This window comes from Ylistrum balloti, unplaced genomic scaffold (genome assembly GCF_031769215.1).
Source record: "Ylistrum balloti isolate Yb309-2 unplaced genomic scaffold, AGI_CSIRO_Ybal_v1 Utg370344, whole genome shotgun sequence".
Taxonomy (NCBI): domain Eukaryota; kingdom Metazoa; phylum Mollusca; class Bivalvia; order Pectinida; family Pectinidae; genus Ylistrum; species Ylistrum balloti.
This window is the reverse complement of record NW_026782247.1, coordinates 2,796,516-2,813,956: the sequence shown is the minus strand read 5'-3', so window position 1 is coordinate 2,813,956 and position 17,441 is coordinate 2,796,516. Positions and strand designations below refer to the sequence as shown.

Sequence of the window (17,441 nt, the reverse complement as noted above, 5' to 3'; positions counted from 1 at the left end):
TTTTTTCATTTTAACATTTTGCTCTGTCACTTTTTACATATCATGATTGATTCAGATTTACTCGACGGGTGTCGTCGTCGTGTTTCCAATTACCACTTTGACATTTCAGTACTATCTCGTTTACCACCGTGTAACTCTGTAGAGAGGCCAGTAAGACTGTAATATTTCACACGAGTCCAAGTCATGACTGATTCTCTGCGATTTCGTATTGACACTCTATCGTAAAGTCATTCCTTTTCGGGGAGTTTTGATTTCCTTTTTATTATTATTTTTTTAAAATTTTTTAATCTACAAACTTAAATGTCCTCTAATAGATAAACAGGTTGAATAAAATATTTCGTGAGCATGATTTATCCACAAATCAAATGAAACCGAAGTGCTCATTTTTTGTACAAGGTTTTGAGCCCAATGAAAATATGTGATTTTATAGTACATAACTATTATAATGTCCTTTTTCATAAAAATACTCGCACCAAGCAAATGATTAAGAGCGTATATATCTACTGCGCTACTGGTTATGATATTCTGTTAGAATATCTACAACAAACACAACGGAAGTAAATGTCAATTCCCTTCTAACAAAGAAATCTAGAATATATCAAAAAGTACCATTTATACTATCAGTTGTTTATATATGTAGACGCCATAGTAAGCTTTTTATCATCGGTTCTTAAGGCGCTTTAATAAACACCCTTTTGACTGTTATTTTCTTTACTTTTGAATATTGACCGATTCTAACGTCGATTTTGTTTATGCGAATCTTCACGGTTCACTTGACTTCTTCTATAAATCAAGCACTTGACCCCAATTTACTGGGTTTCATTCCATAATAACCATCACATGTGAAAGTTATGAGAAAAGTCATGTCGTTTGCTGCCAAATTTGAGCCTAACAGTGATCGCAGTGGTGTGTACTTAGGAACCCATTTACACATCACGAAGGCTATTGCTACATTTACTGTCGGTAGAAACCCCAATGGATTCGTCATTTGTTTACAATGTGTAACAGCTAATGATGTTCATACATTTATTTTCTTTCAAATAAGCTGAGAACTTTTAACTAAAGTGTGTACATGAAGAATTATTTTTCTTGCATAATCAACCAACGTTTTTATTCACTAATTGGATTTCAGTAATTGCCCGATGGATATCATTTTAGTTTGATTTTCTTTGAATTTGTTTTTTTGGTTTTTTTTTTTCTAACTTTTTCGTCTTCATGACAATGTGATTCATAGCCGACTTAAATAGTATTGGTTGTTGACAATAGTGACTAGATTTTTACTTTTCTTTCGATCACTTTGGTTTTTTCATGGTCGCTTCCTAGGCTGCAACATTTAGACCCTTAGCATCACTGACGAAACCTAGAAGGACGAAGCAGCTGTTGATTCATTGTCTCTACTGTATCTCACTCTAAATTTTAATCTAAATTTGCTATTCGCTTGTTTGTCAACAGTACAGTCTACTTTAATGATTTATTGTATGTTTTTTACTGGTGACATTGAAAGAAACAAATGAGTAAAATACCCAACGTTTACATTTGACACTTGTTCGCATATCGCAAGACCATGAAATAAAAAACGAATCTGCATTTCGGAACGCCGTAAGTGATAACAATAGGAACTATAGCACAGACAAGTGCTTATAGAATTGTTCGTCCAGAACCCAAGAGACTGGTACATGATGAAAGGAGAAATAAGACAGAAGAAATAAGTTCATTGGGACAGGAAGTTATTTTATTAGTTGTTGTTTTCCTATTCTTCCCGGTGGTTAAGTCACATTTCCTGAATAGATCACCGACATTTTCTGTAGATTGAAGAAAAGACTACTTAATGAAAGTTTTGGAAGTGTGGACTGCGTACAAAGTCTATATATAAATAAAGGTAAATCTATTCTACTAGGTTTTCACCTTAAAATGAGGTTTTTATGCCACAAAATTATACATATAATATGTACAAATAATGTGAGAGGTATCAACAGAAAACGGTCATAGGAAGAAACATTTTATTTGGGAAAATAGTAAATATTGCACTAGTTCACACTTCGAGGCTGCAAAAGGGAATATCCTGTTCACATAGTCCTCAACCTCATTCATTCTTTACAAACAACCTTAACATACTGTACAAAATCGGGCCACGTGACCCGGAAGTGATGTCTAACCGGTACCGGTTAAAGGTTGATATATATATAAATGCAATATAAATTAATAACATTTAAATTTGTAACATAATTAACACGGCAAAATTGATGTTGAGTGAAGGGAAAGTCTTACAAAATACGGGGATGCTGTGTACATACTGTTGTTAATATTTGATCTTATTTCTGGCACTGAAAGCTGACGGCATTTTCTTTTTCTATTCTTGTTGTTTGATGTTTTTAAGCATTTGGATGACTCGGAAGCTGGCAGCATTTTGTAAGACCTACCCTTGAACTTTTGACTGATCGATGAAACGAAATTTCTTTTTACAAAAAATGTCAATTTTACTCTTGGAAACGGCTTCACATTAAAATTTCGAATGCGGCAATCGCTTATTTGTCTGGGTATGGACCGGCCATCACTTTCTTCACGAAGTCTGAAAGAAAGAAAAAATATTATCAGATAAATGAAACCCTCATCGGCGTCAAACAATCAAACAAGAAGCACATAACAGATATGACATTGTTTATACGTCCATGACGTTTTCACATAAGACGTATAACTATGTACAAGTATCAATATTTTCAATTTTACAATATCCACTCTTTGATATCTAGACAGAGGGTCAACACTTTCTTCTATATCTAGAGGCAATGCTTCAATCATCACGGAATCTATATTTATTTTGACAAGATAACGCAAGACGTTTCACCAAGGACCAGCAGCAACAGATACAACAACAGGTTACCAACAATTTATACAGAAACAGGTTACCAACAATTTATACGATAACAAGTTACTAACAATTGATACAACAACAAATTACTAATAACAGACAACAGGGTACCTACCTTCGTATTTCACGTTTCCTTCCAAATCTTCCTGTAAGTCTGTCAGTCTGATGATCTCGTCAACGTCCTCATCTGACAATTTCTCACCTGTAAATGTCGAACATTGTTAGTGCAGTCTATAAATAGGTTTATAGATTAACGAGATAAGAAATACCATTGTGTCAACTTCTTTGATACTTTGCACCAGAGATGATTTTGACTAAAACAGAATATCCACTTTATCGGATAGCAATTAGGGTTATGTACACATCTAATCTATATCTGTCTTATAATGTAAAGGCTTTGTAAGAAACTTCCATAGGTACTATCTTTCAAATCATCCGATGATAAGTTCCCAACATTTAAAACTATACTGTATAAATGTGTAACAATGTATACAGGGCACAAGACTCGGTGTACATCTGAAGCAGGCCAGGATCTTCATTAACCCTCTGAGAACAATACTTTGATGCCAACACCGAAATTTAAACGTACATTTTAGTGAAACTTATATGGCAATTTGTCTGTACCTTACACAGTGAAAAAAAAACTTGGTGAGGACATCCCTTATTCCGTAAGTACTTCGTAATGTGGACATAAAACAGCTATTATCTAACGCGGTGAGCACGTGCCTAATTCATAAATAATTCCCCAACATGCATCCTCAATTCCTTAAATAATAGGGCGTATTGGTATGGAGCAATTCTTACCCAAAGCGGTGAGGACGTGCCTAAGTTCGGCTCCGGAGATGAATCCCTGTCCTTCCCTGTCGAAAGTCTTGAAAGCCTCCATGTAGTCGGCAAATGTTCCCTGTTCACAATCCATGAGACCCTCGTAGGCGGGGAGGAATTCTTCGAAGGGAAGGGACTTCTCGCCTACAACCAAGTATAATATATGAAGCGTTTTGGTGTGTTATTCTGTTTAACACGAACGTAACTAACGGTGGGACTGGTTTAGAAAACGTTCTTATAGTCCAAACGCTTCAAGGAGTATAGCAAATTTAGTGTGATTCTAAAGATCTGTATATCAACTTACACCTTGGATTTTGCGTTTAGTGTTCCTTATCTGGAAATGACATATATCGTCACAAATCGCTTGATTTTATTTTCAGTAATTAGCATACTTATCGTTTTATACATGAATATATGAATTTGGACAACAGATAATAGTAACCTTGGTAACTGCACTTAAGATGATGACGTACCCATTTTGTGTGTGCCTCCTACGGCGAATACATCCTCATTCCTGGGGTTGATTCCCAAACACCTGCACACATCGCCGAGCTTGAAGGCATCGACAGCTCCGTCGCGACCATCCCAGAAGTCAAAAAGTTCGAAAACATCCTTCAGGTCTGAAATATTATACAAAGTACATACAACATACATGATACGTTCATCATTACATTATCTATATTGGTCCTGTATTTAACAACTTCCCACTATTAAAAATTGCTATAATTATATCCGTACTAATCAAGATAATTTGTAGTAACGAGAATATTCATGACTGGAATAAAGAACGTTATAACTTTTTAAATACATAAATACATTGAAACCAAAGTTATTTTTGACATAAAACAATAAATTGTGACATCCATTAATGTAGTTTGATTTTGTTGAAAAGAAATTAGATTTGACTGCAACGAATTAACAAAGGTGAGGGATTAAATGTTTTGAAGAAAGTTGGAGATTTTAGAATTCGAGTTAATGATATCAATAGAGTTAAGGAAATTGGTGATATAAAGATATAGGTTTCTAAAGAGGGCGTGGTCCTAGCGTTAGCCATGGTGGACGTTAAGTCATTGACGTGTTAGTCAAGCTGTTTTAAAACAAACGGTTGTAAGGGCACGTGTTAACACTAATTTCCGTGTTATGGGAGTTTATTTGAGGGTTTCAGCGGTGCCCGTTATCAATTAATGTGGTTTAAATATAAATACAACCATTTATCCGTGGTTATTTCATAGATTTAAAACGATTATCCATACAAAAGCATCTGAGGGCGTGGAATTTGTGTTAGCAGGTTCAACGTGATACCAGCGACCGTGTTAATCAAGCTTTCTTTGAACAAAAACAATTTTAGGGGGTTACGCTTGTTTACGTCACTGGTCGCCATGGATATTATTTATTTGTTATATTTTGACTTCGATATCAAAGTGAAACTAGCACGTCCCAAAGGATAGTATAACACTACTGCCTTATCTGTTCTTATGATCTTATCTAAGCTGCAATAAGTTTACATAACACAGTGCGCATTGTCATGACAACGCATCACGTTTGTAGGTATAGGATAATGTATGTAATGGTTTGGAAAGCTCTGGGATATCTCCTGCTGGTGTTCGTGGTTGTGTGGTATGTATCTTAAGCCAGACGGTAATTAATGAAGCCATCTTTCTAGTATCCGCCATGATACATTGAGCCATCTGTCATTTATAACGTGCACTATTTTTCTCGGGCGCAGTCATATCACATCGCGTGTGTATACCTGTACGAGTGTGTGTATGTGAAGTGGCCTGCATCGCGCCGCACCATGTATGGATATAGGACGCCCACTACCATGTGTTAGTGCTACGACAGAGCGTTTGTGTATACATACATCCCTCGTGTAGGTACATACATACAAACACTGTCGGTAATTATTAGCACGTGTAGCGCCCATCATGTACGCACGAATAAAGGCCTGTAGTGTCTTGTCTATCATCATGCCGTGGCGTTCATCACTACAACATAGACAAGTCGGATCGTACCTAACGTCATAGGCTAGGTGTAAATGCCAGAAACCCTAAAACGACCTGAACGTACCTAACGTCATAGACCAGAAACCCAAAAGCGACCCGGAACGTACGCAATCTCACATGTTTAAAGTTATACCCTGAAACGACCCGGAACTTACCTGACGTCATATACATATAGTTATACCAGAAATACCTTAAACGACCCGGGACGTACCTGACGTCACAGAATTAGAGTTATACCAGAAACCCTTAAAACGACGCGTTACGTACCCAAACGTCACAGAATTCATAGTTATACCAGAAACCCTTAAAACGACACGTTACGTATCCAAACGTCACAGACATACAGTTAGAACAGAAACCCCTAAAACGACACGTTACGTACCCAAACGTCACAGACTTACAGTTTCCCATAAACACCTAAAACGACACGTTACGTACCCAAACGTCACAGACTTACAGTTTCCCATAAACACCTAAAACGACACGTTACGTACTTAATATCATAGAACAATTCAATACCGCTAGCTCCTAAAATGGCTCGAAATGTACCCAACAGCACTTTATCATAACTAAATCATTTAAACCCTTTTTACATTTTTACTTCAGTTAATCAACTAGTCATAGAAGAACATTGACATCAAAGAGATTTGGAAACTGTCCGAGAGATTTCAGTCGATCGGCTTATCAAATTCGAAATTCCGCGGTTAAACATTTAAAGTTAACAGAAATCTTAATAAATCGCTAGACTGCTACAAGATAAGTGAAGATCACAAGTTCGGTAGACCTAAACCAGTTTACATGGACTTTCTATACTTTTACTAGGGAAATATCACGTATTTAGGGACAGGTGCACGAGGTGGCGCGATCATAACCTTCAAAAAATGGCCATTTTCTTCCCTTTTTTTAAGTGGTGAAGTGAAGATCGGTGTTTTGAGAACGAAACCCTTGCATTGTCAAAATTTGTACACTCATATGATTGTAGGCATTGATATGGAATCTCTCAAAAGGTTACTTGTGAAAACAGACTTAGAATTGCTGAGTGGATTTTATACACATAGCGTAAACATGGAAAGCACACCTCGAGTTTTATAGGAAGAAAAGATATGGACAATTGAATCACTTTGGACAGGGAACTGGTGCTATAAGGAAATCTCGCTACGCTACATAACTGTTTAAGTTATTAGGAATATGAAGTACGAAACTAAACGCTGTAAAAGATGTACAACAATAAGAAATGTCTATAATATGGCAACGAGCCACAAGTTAAATGAATATTTCCTTGGTAAAATTCCAAGTCATATATATTATCGATCTGTCAGTGAAGTTATTGACGCGGGAGGTTATCGACATTGATTACACTACATGATCCCCACTACACCTACAACGACTTTCACCCTCTCTACTGGGCTCCTGATGGGGCGTATCATATTTCCGTTTTGGCACGCGCCGGTTACTAGGGGAGCGGTTGTTTTTCATTCCACCATGGCGATGCCGAATCTCGGTTTGCATCGTTGCCAACCTCTCGTTGCAGAAATAATACACGTGTATGACAGAAAACGAAGATGGCTTTGCATCTGTGTGTATTCCACAAAGTCCAGCATTCATATTGCACATATTTTCATAATTGGTGTAAGTGTGACCCGTGTCATTTCTATCACGTTTCAGAATTTAATCCAAAGAACATATGTAGATATCACACAATAATCCAGCCCATTAACAATCGGAATGTATCTATATCATTCATATATCCTAGAGGATAAGTAAACTCCGTCATATTTTTTTCATTCGGAATCAACTACAAATACATTATCCTAGAGGAAAACATCCAAAACTAGAATCCGTCACAATATTGAAACAAACGTTAATATCCCATAGCAGGCATAATGAAAACTCACGTGCTGTTCCATTTCACACAAGTAAGTAGGGTGTTGCTGAAAGGATATTAATAAATTCTAAACAGAACCATCACAAATGGTCAGTCAGCTGCTAATAGGGATTAGAGTGACCAGCGGCTAATGTACAGACTTGGTGAGGAACTTCTAATAGGTCAGAAAAGGTTCGTTCAAATATATGTTCACATCCAGCCTGATAAAGCATGCATTTTTATGTAGGAGATTCTTCCCATGGTATAACCAGCGTGCATTTTATGTAGATGTTCTACAATTTGTCAGGGGTCAGACCAGGTAAAACAAATAATGGCAACTAGTAGATAGACACTAGCTTCTGGTGTATTGGGGTTTCAAGGGAAATGGGATATTAAAATAAATAGATATTCTGTTATTTTAGCAGGCTAGGCAGCACTATATGGTGTACAAGAAACCCTTGTCTGAACAAGACGGATGATATAAGATTATATAGATTGGAAGATAAGTGGGTGTTGGTAGGAATCAGCTGTATTGGGTTGTTGTGTTTCAATATACAGGGAGGTTACAGACCGGGATATACTGGGATATCAAAATACGGAATAGTAGTTAGTACTTTTGAAGGAAAAATGAGGGAGCACATCTACAAAGGTCAAAGGTTACCGTCGATTTCGTCTTGTGAAAGCTTCGGCTGGAATAAGATAATTCAAACATGACGTCATAATTATGTATATTAGAGCACTATTATATTGCTGATAACAAGTCTAAACTATTTGTATTTAATTAAGCAAGCTTTTGTATGCTATAAATATATACATTTGTAACTTCAACTTATCTTTGCATGCCTACTCAATACTATAATATCCAAGACAATCAATTTAGCGTCGCTGAAAATTGCAAAGCTTCCAGAAACTAAACTAAGATAGCCTGCAACTTGTATTAAATACGAACTACAGTTGGTTAAAACAGAACACTTTATGGCACTACATAATATGATGCATAGATAGCTGATATATATGTAACAAGTTAATAAAAAAAATGTTAAAACTGTTCTAATAATGCAGTATCCGATATACACTAACAAAGATTGTAAATATTGGAAGACAATCTACAAGAGGAAAAGTGTAGATAGTAATGAAGTGTTAGTCAAACTTACCATCTTGTTTAGTTTGTGGTGAGTGCTGCCGCCTGTGAAATTGTAAGTCCTCTAGTGAGCCGGAATGCTATTATGCCGTGAGATTTCCAGTACGTACTTAGTGCTATATATAGGGTAAGTCGACTCTTAACAGAGGGGAGGCAGGTAGCAGCACACACGTCCAAAGGATAGGGTTTCAACATCTGCATCGATGAATGATTATCATACAGCGTCGACACGCTTCTATGATCGTGTAACTGATATGCTATCACACGCAAATTATTTAGATTTTACTGGTATGATGTATCATGTTTGATTATACAATTTATAACGGCTTTCTATTCTACCCGAAATAATGTTAATATTCCGGAAGTGACGTTATCATAAGACCTACTGTACAGGAACATGATACCCCAAAACTATAATTGGACTACACAAATTCCATACTCAGCGATAACGTTTTCGTTATAAGCGTAAAACGGATTTATTTTCTAAATTTGCGTTTTGGTTACCAATGTTAGAAACGTTTCGATGTGTAGTTATCATAATAAGCGGGTATTTTATTTGCATAGTAATGTTCGTGTTTGACTGCAGTTCCTATGTTTTGGCGCATTCGAGTACACAGGTGTGCACGCGCTGCCAAGGTCGAGTTGCTCAAATAAGGTAATCTCGACCCGTGTTCTACCAAGGGAAGAAAAGGGATAGTGCGTATGTAGGTGGTGTCTCTGTCGATACACGATCCCCAGTCGTCGTGACGGGGGAGGGGAAATTACACCAGCTCTCTACTATAAAGGCCATGGCACGTGTACCATATTAAATGAAGGGTTGCAAAACGCCATGTCAAAACCCGAGCATTGATTGTTGACATAACAGAAGGAGGCCACGATAGGGGGGGGGGAGGGATGTTATCTCAGACATGCACTAATTTATATATCTATATGTTCATATACATGTGGGTGTTCACGGCCGACATATTAGTTCGATCTCTGCTCTTGAGAACTATACAAATCAGGGGAATTGACAGACCATGGTTTGTATAGATTCCATAGTCAAAATACCAGTACATTGTACATGAGCCATGAAAATGTCTCCAACACAACGCCGTACATGTATCGAAAGCGAGAAGATGGAGCTACGTACTTCATCCGAAAATAGGCAGAATGTGGACTTTTAAAAGAACTGCATAATATCATCTTAAATAAGTTTTGTTTAAGAATTTGAAACTTTAATTACAATACAAGGATTCACTTTCATTGGCTGTTGTTAGACAGTTTGGTACATATATTCCAAATGATACATTAAAACAATGATTTTTGTATGATGGGATACTTCTGCTCTCCTGTTATTTTATATCGGATTACCGTGACACGAATTTTGTGTAGAATTATTTCAGCAAGTCGTGCTATTTTGTAAATCTCACGCGACATTTGGACAAATAGTATCGGTTGGTTGACATAATTATTGAGAGTCAGGTCAAATCATTTGGTTAAAGTCTGTGATAATTTGATTTGTCCTATTGTGAAAATTATTGACTGGTCAAAATAATTTGAACAAAAGAGGCATTGGTTTTACAAAATATACAGCTTCTCACAATAATTTGCTCAAGACGTTATGTTACGATAATACAACCTAAAGTAACTGGATGTCAGAAATATGTTACCATATTTATCTGATACAACATCGCCCCTCCCGGTACATACAACATTATATGCCTCGGGTAAGCGAATCCATGTGTGTACATCATACAGGGTCAATAATTGTATACGACCCAGTCTTTGTGAAAATACAAGGAAGTCAAAATGCCGATGATCCTGTTTCAATGTAAATAAACCAATAACCCCGATACGTGAATCACATGTCATATGTAGTATAAATACGTGAAACTGATAATGACCTATGACCTACGATTTACGACCAATATGATTATAATAACTGGATCTTAATACGTTAGATATGTAAATACATGTCTATTCATAAACAAAAACATCAAATCTACACATAACTATGTTCTAGTATTAGAGGGTTTTAATAACTTTGTTTTAACATGTACAGTACACTACGCTGAGAGCTTCCAATAATAAGTCATCTTACTGTTTCCCAGAACTTACGATATCTTGTGTATATCAGAAAATTTCTTTTCATGAGTATATTTTTCCCTCACACATTTCACATGTATAGGAATTAACCGTTTCATTATCAGAAGGGAGTGAAACCAAATGTTGTTCAATGTTACCAGTGTTATAGAAAACTATGAAACTATTCGAGGTTCAGACATATTTGCTTACAATAGTTTCTCTACATATTATTTAGAGCGACGTGGTACCATAGTCTGATTTGTTTATCTTAACTAGGATATATATATATGTTTAAATATACACGTGATTTCACTTGATCATACGCGCAAATTCTCATCATGATCTAGCATGAAGTCAACACAGTAAACCACGTTTATTTATTTACTCTTTTGATAAACTTTGCTTTAACGACGAACTTACGACAAGGACCCAAATACAACACATAGGTAATATATACCTACATGTGTCATCATGTTTAAATCTGCATACACTTTCTTTGAATTTTTAAAATTTCCGTAACTTATGCGTGTAAAGAAATATTATCGTTTTGAAACACATGGCGATGAGTATGCTGTCTTATCTACCACGTGTACACCATTCCCGTAGTGCCCCCGCTATAGTGTAAACATATCGATTAGATCGAACAGCGGCGGTGAGGTAACACATGTTGTATTTGATATATGCTAATGCGGACCGTCGCTGTGAACGAAGGATTCTACCCCTCCTCCCAACATGGACGGCGGGGGAGCAGACGGGAACACAGATGGTATGTTGGACTAGCGTGAAGCATTCACTTAGACAGATAGCCGTTTGTTATTACGACAACTTCGATTTCACAAGCGGAACTGACTCTGGTTCGAGATTAAATGCATCCCTCAGTCTATGGTGATACCGTGACGTCGGATAAGAGTCGTTAGCCTTATGTGTTTGTTAGATCCGACATCCCAATACGTGATGTTTTGTATGTATGATGATATATGACATTATCTATATAACCATATACTCCTTTCTGTTACAGCATTGTTATATCGCCTGATCTATGAAAGTTGTCTCGGGTGTTCGCATTACTTCGCTAAACTTCTATATTTGATCTGAAACTTATCACTTGGTCATACACATATACATGTTTTCGATGTCAGATTTTTAGCAGATACACTGCTGAAGTTTTCAGTCAGGAAACCTTGCCAACACATCGTTCATTATTCCTAGGGACGAAATACCAATTAATCCCGCTGGAGTGTTCCAATCCTGTTGTTATGGATACTCCTTGATGACATTGATTAACACCGTTTTTTCCTTTGGTTGGCTAGTTGTTCAAATAATTCTACCGACATTCAAACTGCTTACTGCCATCCTTACTATCAGGAAAAACAATGTTAATGTCTTTTTGTCACACTCTTCGTGAAATCCGAAGAACTATAGACATTTTTACCAGTTTTGAGAATTCCCCTCTGAAATAGATCTCTCCTAGCTGTAACAACATTTATTTTGTTTATATATAAATATATATATAATCCTACTAGGTAATCACGGATCAGTCCTCAAAACGTGGAACTACAATATCCGGTATGATAATGTTATTGTAAATTTACCTGTGAATGAAAACTTAAGGGACTGTGTTGTATATTTATAATGTTGTATCCCTTCCGTTAGAACCGGTTCTTACCTACTTTATGGCAATTAAACGACGAGGTTAAATTAACATACACGTAAATTAATGTTTTTTTACGCAGTTACATTAAGGATTTAGTCAATAAATATTCCAAATTTAATAAATACTAAACAGCACGTCTTCATTTCGTACGCGAGTTAAGTACTGTATATATGTGTGATGATGGAATTTCTGTTTAATATTCTTGCAAATAATGATCACTTGGGAAGTTGTAAAGGGGTGCTCGCTTCATGTGCCCCCAACAGTCCCGTCTATGATGAAGATGTTACCAATCGCTGCCCTCGATCTTTACTTTGAACTCAAACAACAGAGACGATTAGTGTCTTTACCTATGAGCTGTATGTTTAGTGAATTTACCATTTCTAGACCGTGACATCCTTTCTCGAGCCGATGATAAATACATGGATATTGTCCGTATCTTGTATGCAATGATTCATATTAATGAGTTAGCAGAAATTGTACTCACAAGGACATTGCTGTCACCGGGTACGAAATATTCCATATCTGTAGGGGTATGATTCGTGTCAGCAAGATAGCATGGGGCACGAGAGCACGAGAGCGCATGTGCACGGGGCAAAGATTGATATTTGTTATACATATGTATATACATGTTTCTTATGTTAGATAAACAGAGCCCATGCACACAGAGGATTAGTTAATTTCCGGCATAAAATGTAGCTGGTTTTTTGTTTAGAAAATCTAGATTGCGTAATCACGAGTTCGCAGTGTTTCTGATGTGCAGTATCTCGATATTGGTGTGCAATATCATTGGGAAAATTGTTTTCGGGTATTCATGTTACAAATATTGGGCGAGAATTGTAGAAGTTCGCAAAATGTCTTAAACACGCAGTTATTAGAGAAATTACACCTCACTGGTAGACGAATGATTTGGTATACAAGTTTTCTTTGCATGTTAGAAAGAAACAACTTCACTGAGATTACTGTTAAGTGAATCCAAAGTCAACAACATTTTTAGAAATATTTCGATGCATGACTTAGACAAAATATCCCGACTGAATCTGTAAGTACCGGATTTAACCATACACCTTCCCATCTCCGTGTTTTCAAAGCTGGCATATGCCGTGTCGTACAACGTAATAGAATACCGCAGTGCGCACGTACATGTAGCACCTGCACGAGCCAACAGATGGAGAAATGCTTCTCGGGCGTTCAATATTAATCCGTGGTGTTTAGGGCGGGGTTGTGTAAGAATGTTGTAAACTAAGGAAACAAAGTCCTATGATGTTTTGAGTGATGAATGATGCATTACACTCATGATGAATCTGTTCAGTCAGTAAATAATATAACGGTTTGCTACAGCATTAGTCCGGGATCCACTGTGGAGTGATAATTTGACGTTGTAAATACATCAGATATATACGGCATGTTTCAACATAAGCTTTGCCTGTAGATGCGAAAAGAAGATTTCTTTTGAATTTCACATATCGTTTGGAATAATCTTTTGAAAATTATTTTGGGTAGTTTACATTTTCAAAGCGAGTGGGAAATGCCGTCTGTAAATTCAAATATTTGATAAATAAAATTGTATTTTGATATGCACGTAAATATGGACACATTACGCGATAGGGTTTATTTCTACGGTATACACGTATGATAAGTAATTATATAACTATAAAACATGAAATGATATGACATTGGAAGTGTTAGACTCATCGGCATTGTTAAATGTTTTGTTTCTTAAATTGTATAAAAATAATCAGAGTATTGTGTAATATTATCGCACATACCAAAGGATATGTCCCTGGTTCTGAGCTCCTACCTTACATGTCCATACTTTCTTATCAACTAACGCAGAAAAATTTGAGCTGACGTTTATTTCTTTAAAAAAAACACCAACACGCACACACAAAAACATGCTTACAAAGATGAAATTCATCAAATATCATAAAACCTGAAAAATATTGCCGCAGTTTTGTAGAATTGTTCAGTTTTCATCTGAACAAGCGTAGGGATGTCTTCCCGCGCTGACATGTTACTGGTGAGGTGTAGGATGGAGTCGACGTGCAGCATCTACGTTTACACGTGCATTGCTCGCTTTTTGCCGACGTTAATTGTTCCGACATAGCCGTGTGAACATCTTAGGTGATACACGTTCTATGTGCCAGTCCTATTTATAGAACAAATCATTCCAAAGATCCCTATGTATCCAGGTCAATGCTAACATCTCGTTTATGAGCGATGAAACATTAGTGGTATGAGCGGTTTTCTACGTAATGTCAGTTTATTGGTAATGCTCTGGCAAATATTGCTTATATAATACTAAAATATAACGCTCCGGTAATTTTTCAAGATAAGGACTTCAGATAATGATATGAATGGTTTGTTATGGTGGCAAAAATGACATTGATCTGGTAGGCCCGTGGTGATGCACTATCGAATGTCATGTAAATGTATTGTATAACTACATTTAGAAGTTGGGAGTCGATTACATCAAAGAACATACTTGTAGTTGCAGAAAACCACAATCTTGAAAACAAAATAAAACACTTGAGTTGGATTGAAAAAAAAATCTTAAATAGTGATTCTTTAATGTCCAACTCCAACTGGGAGACCCGCCGTGTCCCCACACACGTCACAACATTTTTTGTTTTAATTGAGAGTAAACCTAACCCATTTAAATTAACTTCAAATGCTGTTTTCCGTTTCTTTTTGGTCTGATATTGGACATTGTTATAAACGCATATTTCCAATGTATGGGTCTGTCGTCCCGTCTATATATACACATACCACAGGCCTGATGGACATGCGTAGGTAAATCGACATTATCCTCTACACACTCTGTTTCACCAGACCTCGTTACATATACTACCAGATACCACTGTAAGTCTTACATTATACACTACCCGGTTCCTTGTAGTTTGTTAGACAAATTGCAACACTTAAACATCATCCAAAACAAGGGGCACAAAATAAACGTGATCGAAATACATGAGGCTTGTTTCACACACATAAAACATAACAACTATAGACGGACATGTTTCATAGTAATTCTGAAACATCACACACAAGCAAAATACAAATTCATCGTCGTCGTCGTCATCGTCGTCGCAGCAGCGTTTGAAATATTGCGAGAGAAATGAAGGTTAAAGTTATCTTCTCCATTACCCCAGTAGTATAAGAACATACCCTCAGAATGTTAACACAAAAATACATTTGTAACCGAATAAAATTGTTGATGGCTTAACTTTTGTTCTATCATGTACGTTTTCACATTTGTAGCATACAACGTTCCCGAAATTTCAGTTTTGGAAATGAAATATCGGTATCATTGAAAAGATAATTAACACCACATCTACCTGTTATATCAAATTTTCTTCGTCAGAGAACCAAGTTTTTGTCGTCACAGAAAAGATAAATTACATCACAACGATCTGCTATACCAAGTTTTCTTCGTCACAGAACCAAGTTTTCTTCGTCACAGAACCAAGTTTTCTTCGTCACAGAACCAAGTTTTCTTCGTCACAGAAAAGATCATTAACACCATATCCAAATGCTATACCAAGTTTTCCTTGAGCGAGAAATATTGTTTAGTAAAATATCATTAATTATATCTAGTTCGATGGATCAACGATGCACGAGTAGATTGATTGAGAGAGGAATGAGGGATCTGTAGCGGAGACAGGTGTTTTTGTGCACGTGCCAAAGGATTTTGCTATAATTGGAAACTTTTAATCATATGAATGCCAGTTGATGTCTTAACTCTGAATGCCACAGTTCTACAAGATCGGGAAAAAGCAACAAGATTGATAAAACCTGTTGATCACATTTACATGCACATCCATTTACTGTTTGCGTAGAATGTTGGCAGAGCCATCGATGTTTGAAGGTAACAATGGATCTCTCAGACCGTGACGTCACAGTTCACTGTCTCTCCACATCTGACTACACTTACGAGTACATGACCATATAAGGAGCCAGATTGGAAGTTTAGTGTCCGTAAAGGTGTGGCTGTTCCTGAGTTTCCATAGTGATCACGTGTTTAACATGTTACACGCGGTGTTAAATATTTTATCTCGTCCTGGTGACCGCTGGAAAGTACATTGAAGCTTAGAGCCTTCTATGAATTAGTGATGATGTAGTCTGATTTAAAGTTACTTCTTAGTGTCAAATAAGGTGTGCTTTTCAACCAAACCGATACTACAGCTTTGGTGACCTAAATTAACTCCTTCCTCGGAATTCCCTCGTTCCACCTTTTCATACTAAGATGGTCCATGTGGGTACATTAGAAATATAAAGCTATGGAGGATATTTATCCGAAATGTCCACATCATATCGTGAGAGACCATGTATTAAGGTGAAATGGGAACTCCAAGACAGTCTATTGAGAACCCAAAACTAGTACATGTATACAGCATACTGTTCACTTACAGAAAATGGATGTGCAGCTTGATATCCAAAACGATAACTTAGTAAACAATTTTGTTTACCAACACCTCCTTTAATCTATGTAATGATTGGCATGTTGTTGAGTTCTTTGCTAATGTATTTAACAATACGACCCTTGTATCATTAACTATCTAGCGCACAGGTTTGGTAACCAGGCTTCTTATAAAAATTAATTTACCAAAGACGATTTATTCATTTTCCAATATCACGTTTTCATTATTAATATTATCGATGTATGAGACAATATGATTTATCATACCTTAATACTAAATTCTATGAAAAGAAAATGTTGTCGCCGACTCGGCATGTTATTCAACAATTAGTCAGTACAACTAGATAAGGGTTTCTTTCATGTTGTGATCAGATATTCCAGATATAGAACTATTAATCTGTCTCCAAGCAGAACCATGATTCTGAAGAACCCCTACGAACATTTTCATCGGTTTGCACACTGGAGGCCGTATCTCCGATAAAATCATTTAACTATATCCACTCTGTACACAGCTATAACCCTTTTTCTAATTAAGGAACCCAATGTTCGTTTTGATTATCTTGGCTGTTTTCCAAGAAACGGAATCGAATAATATAGACAT

The 17,441-nt window shown here is 36.6% G+C and overlaps 2 protein-coding genes across 3 annotated transcripts in view; one reads left to right on the top strand and one right to left on the bottom strand.

Annotated features, from left to right (window-relative positions):
* Positions 1-1,710: 1,710 nt before the first annotated feature.
* LOC132553724 (myosin essential light chain, striated adductor muscle) lies at positions 1,711-8,813 on the bottom strand. Of its 2 annotated transcripts, XM_060217998.1 has the most exons (7): positions 8,716-8,813; positions 8,223-8,250; positions 4,168-4,314; positions 3,674-3,838; positions 2,985-3,071; positions 2,482-2,569; positions 1,711-1,802 (listed from the first exon to the last, which is right to left on the bottom strand). In XM_060217998.1, exons 1-6 carry the CDS (start codon positions 8,716-8,718, stop codon positions 2,526-2,528), a joined length of 474 nt encoding a protein of 157 aa, XP_060073981.1. In that variant the 5' UTR covers positions 8,719-8,813; the 3' UTR covers positions 1,711-1,802; positions 2,482-2,525. The 2 variants fall into 2 exon arrangements, with proteins under 2 accessions (XP_060073981.1, XP_060073980.1); XM_060217997.1 differs by having other exon boundaries at positions 1,711-2,569.
* A 2,667-nt stretch (positions 8,814-11,480) lies between these two features.
* Positions 11,481-17,441, top strand: part of LOC132553714 (protein toll-like) — a 41,541-nt gene continuing 35,580 nt past the window's right edge. Inside the window, exon 1 of the mRNA XM_060217987.1 lies at positions 11,481-11,535. The gene's annotated coding sequence lies outside the window, so the exon portion shown is untranslated. The remainder of the gene's footprint in view (positions 11,536-17,441) is intronic.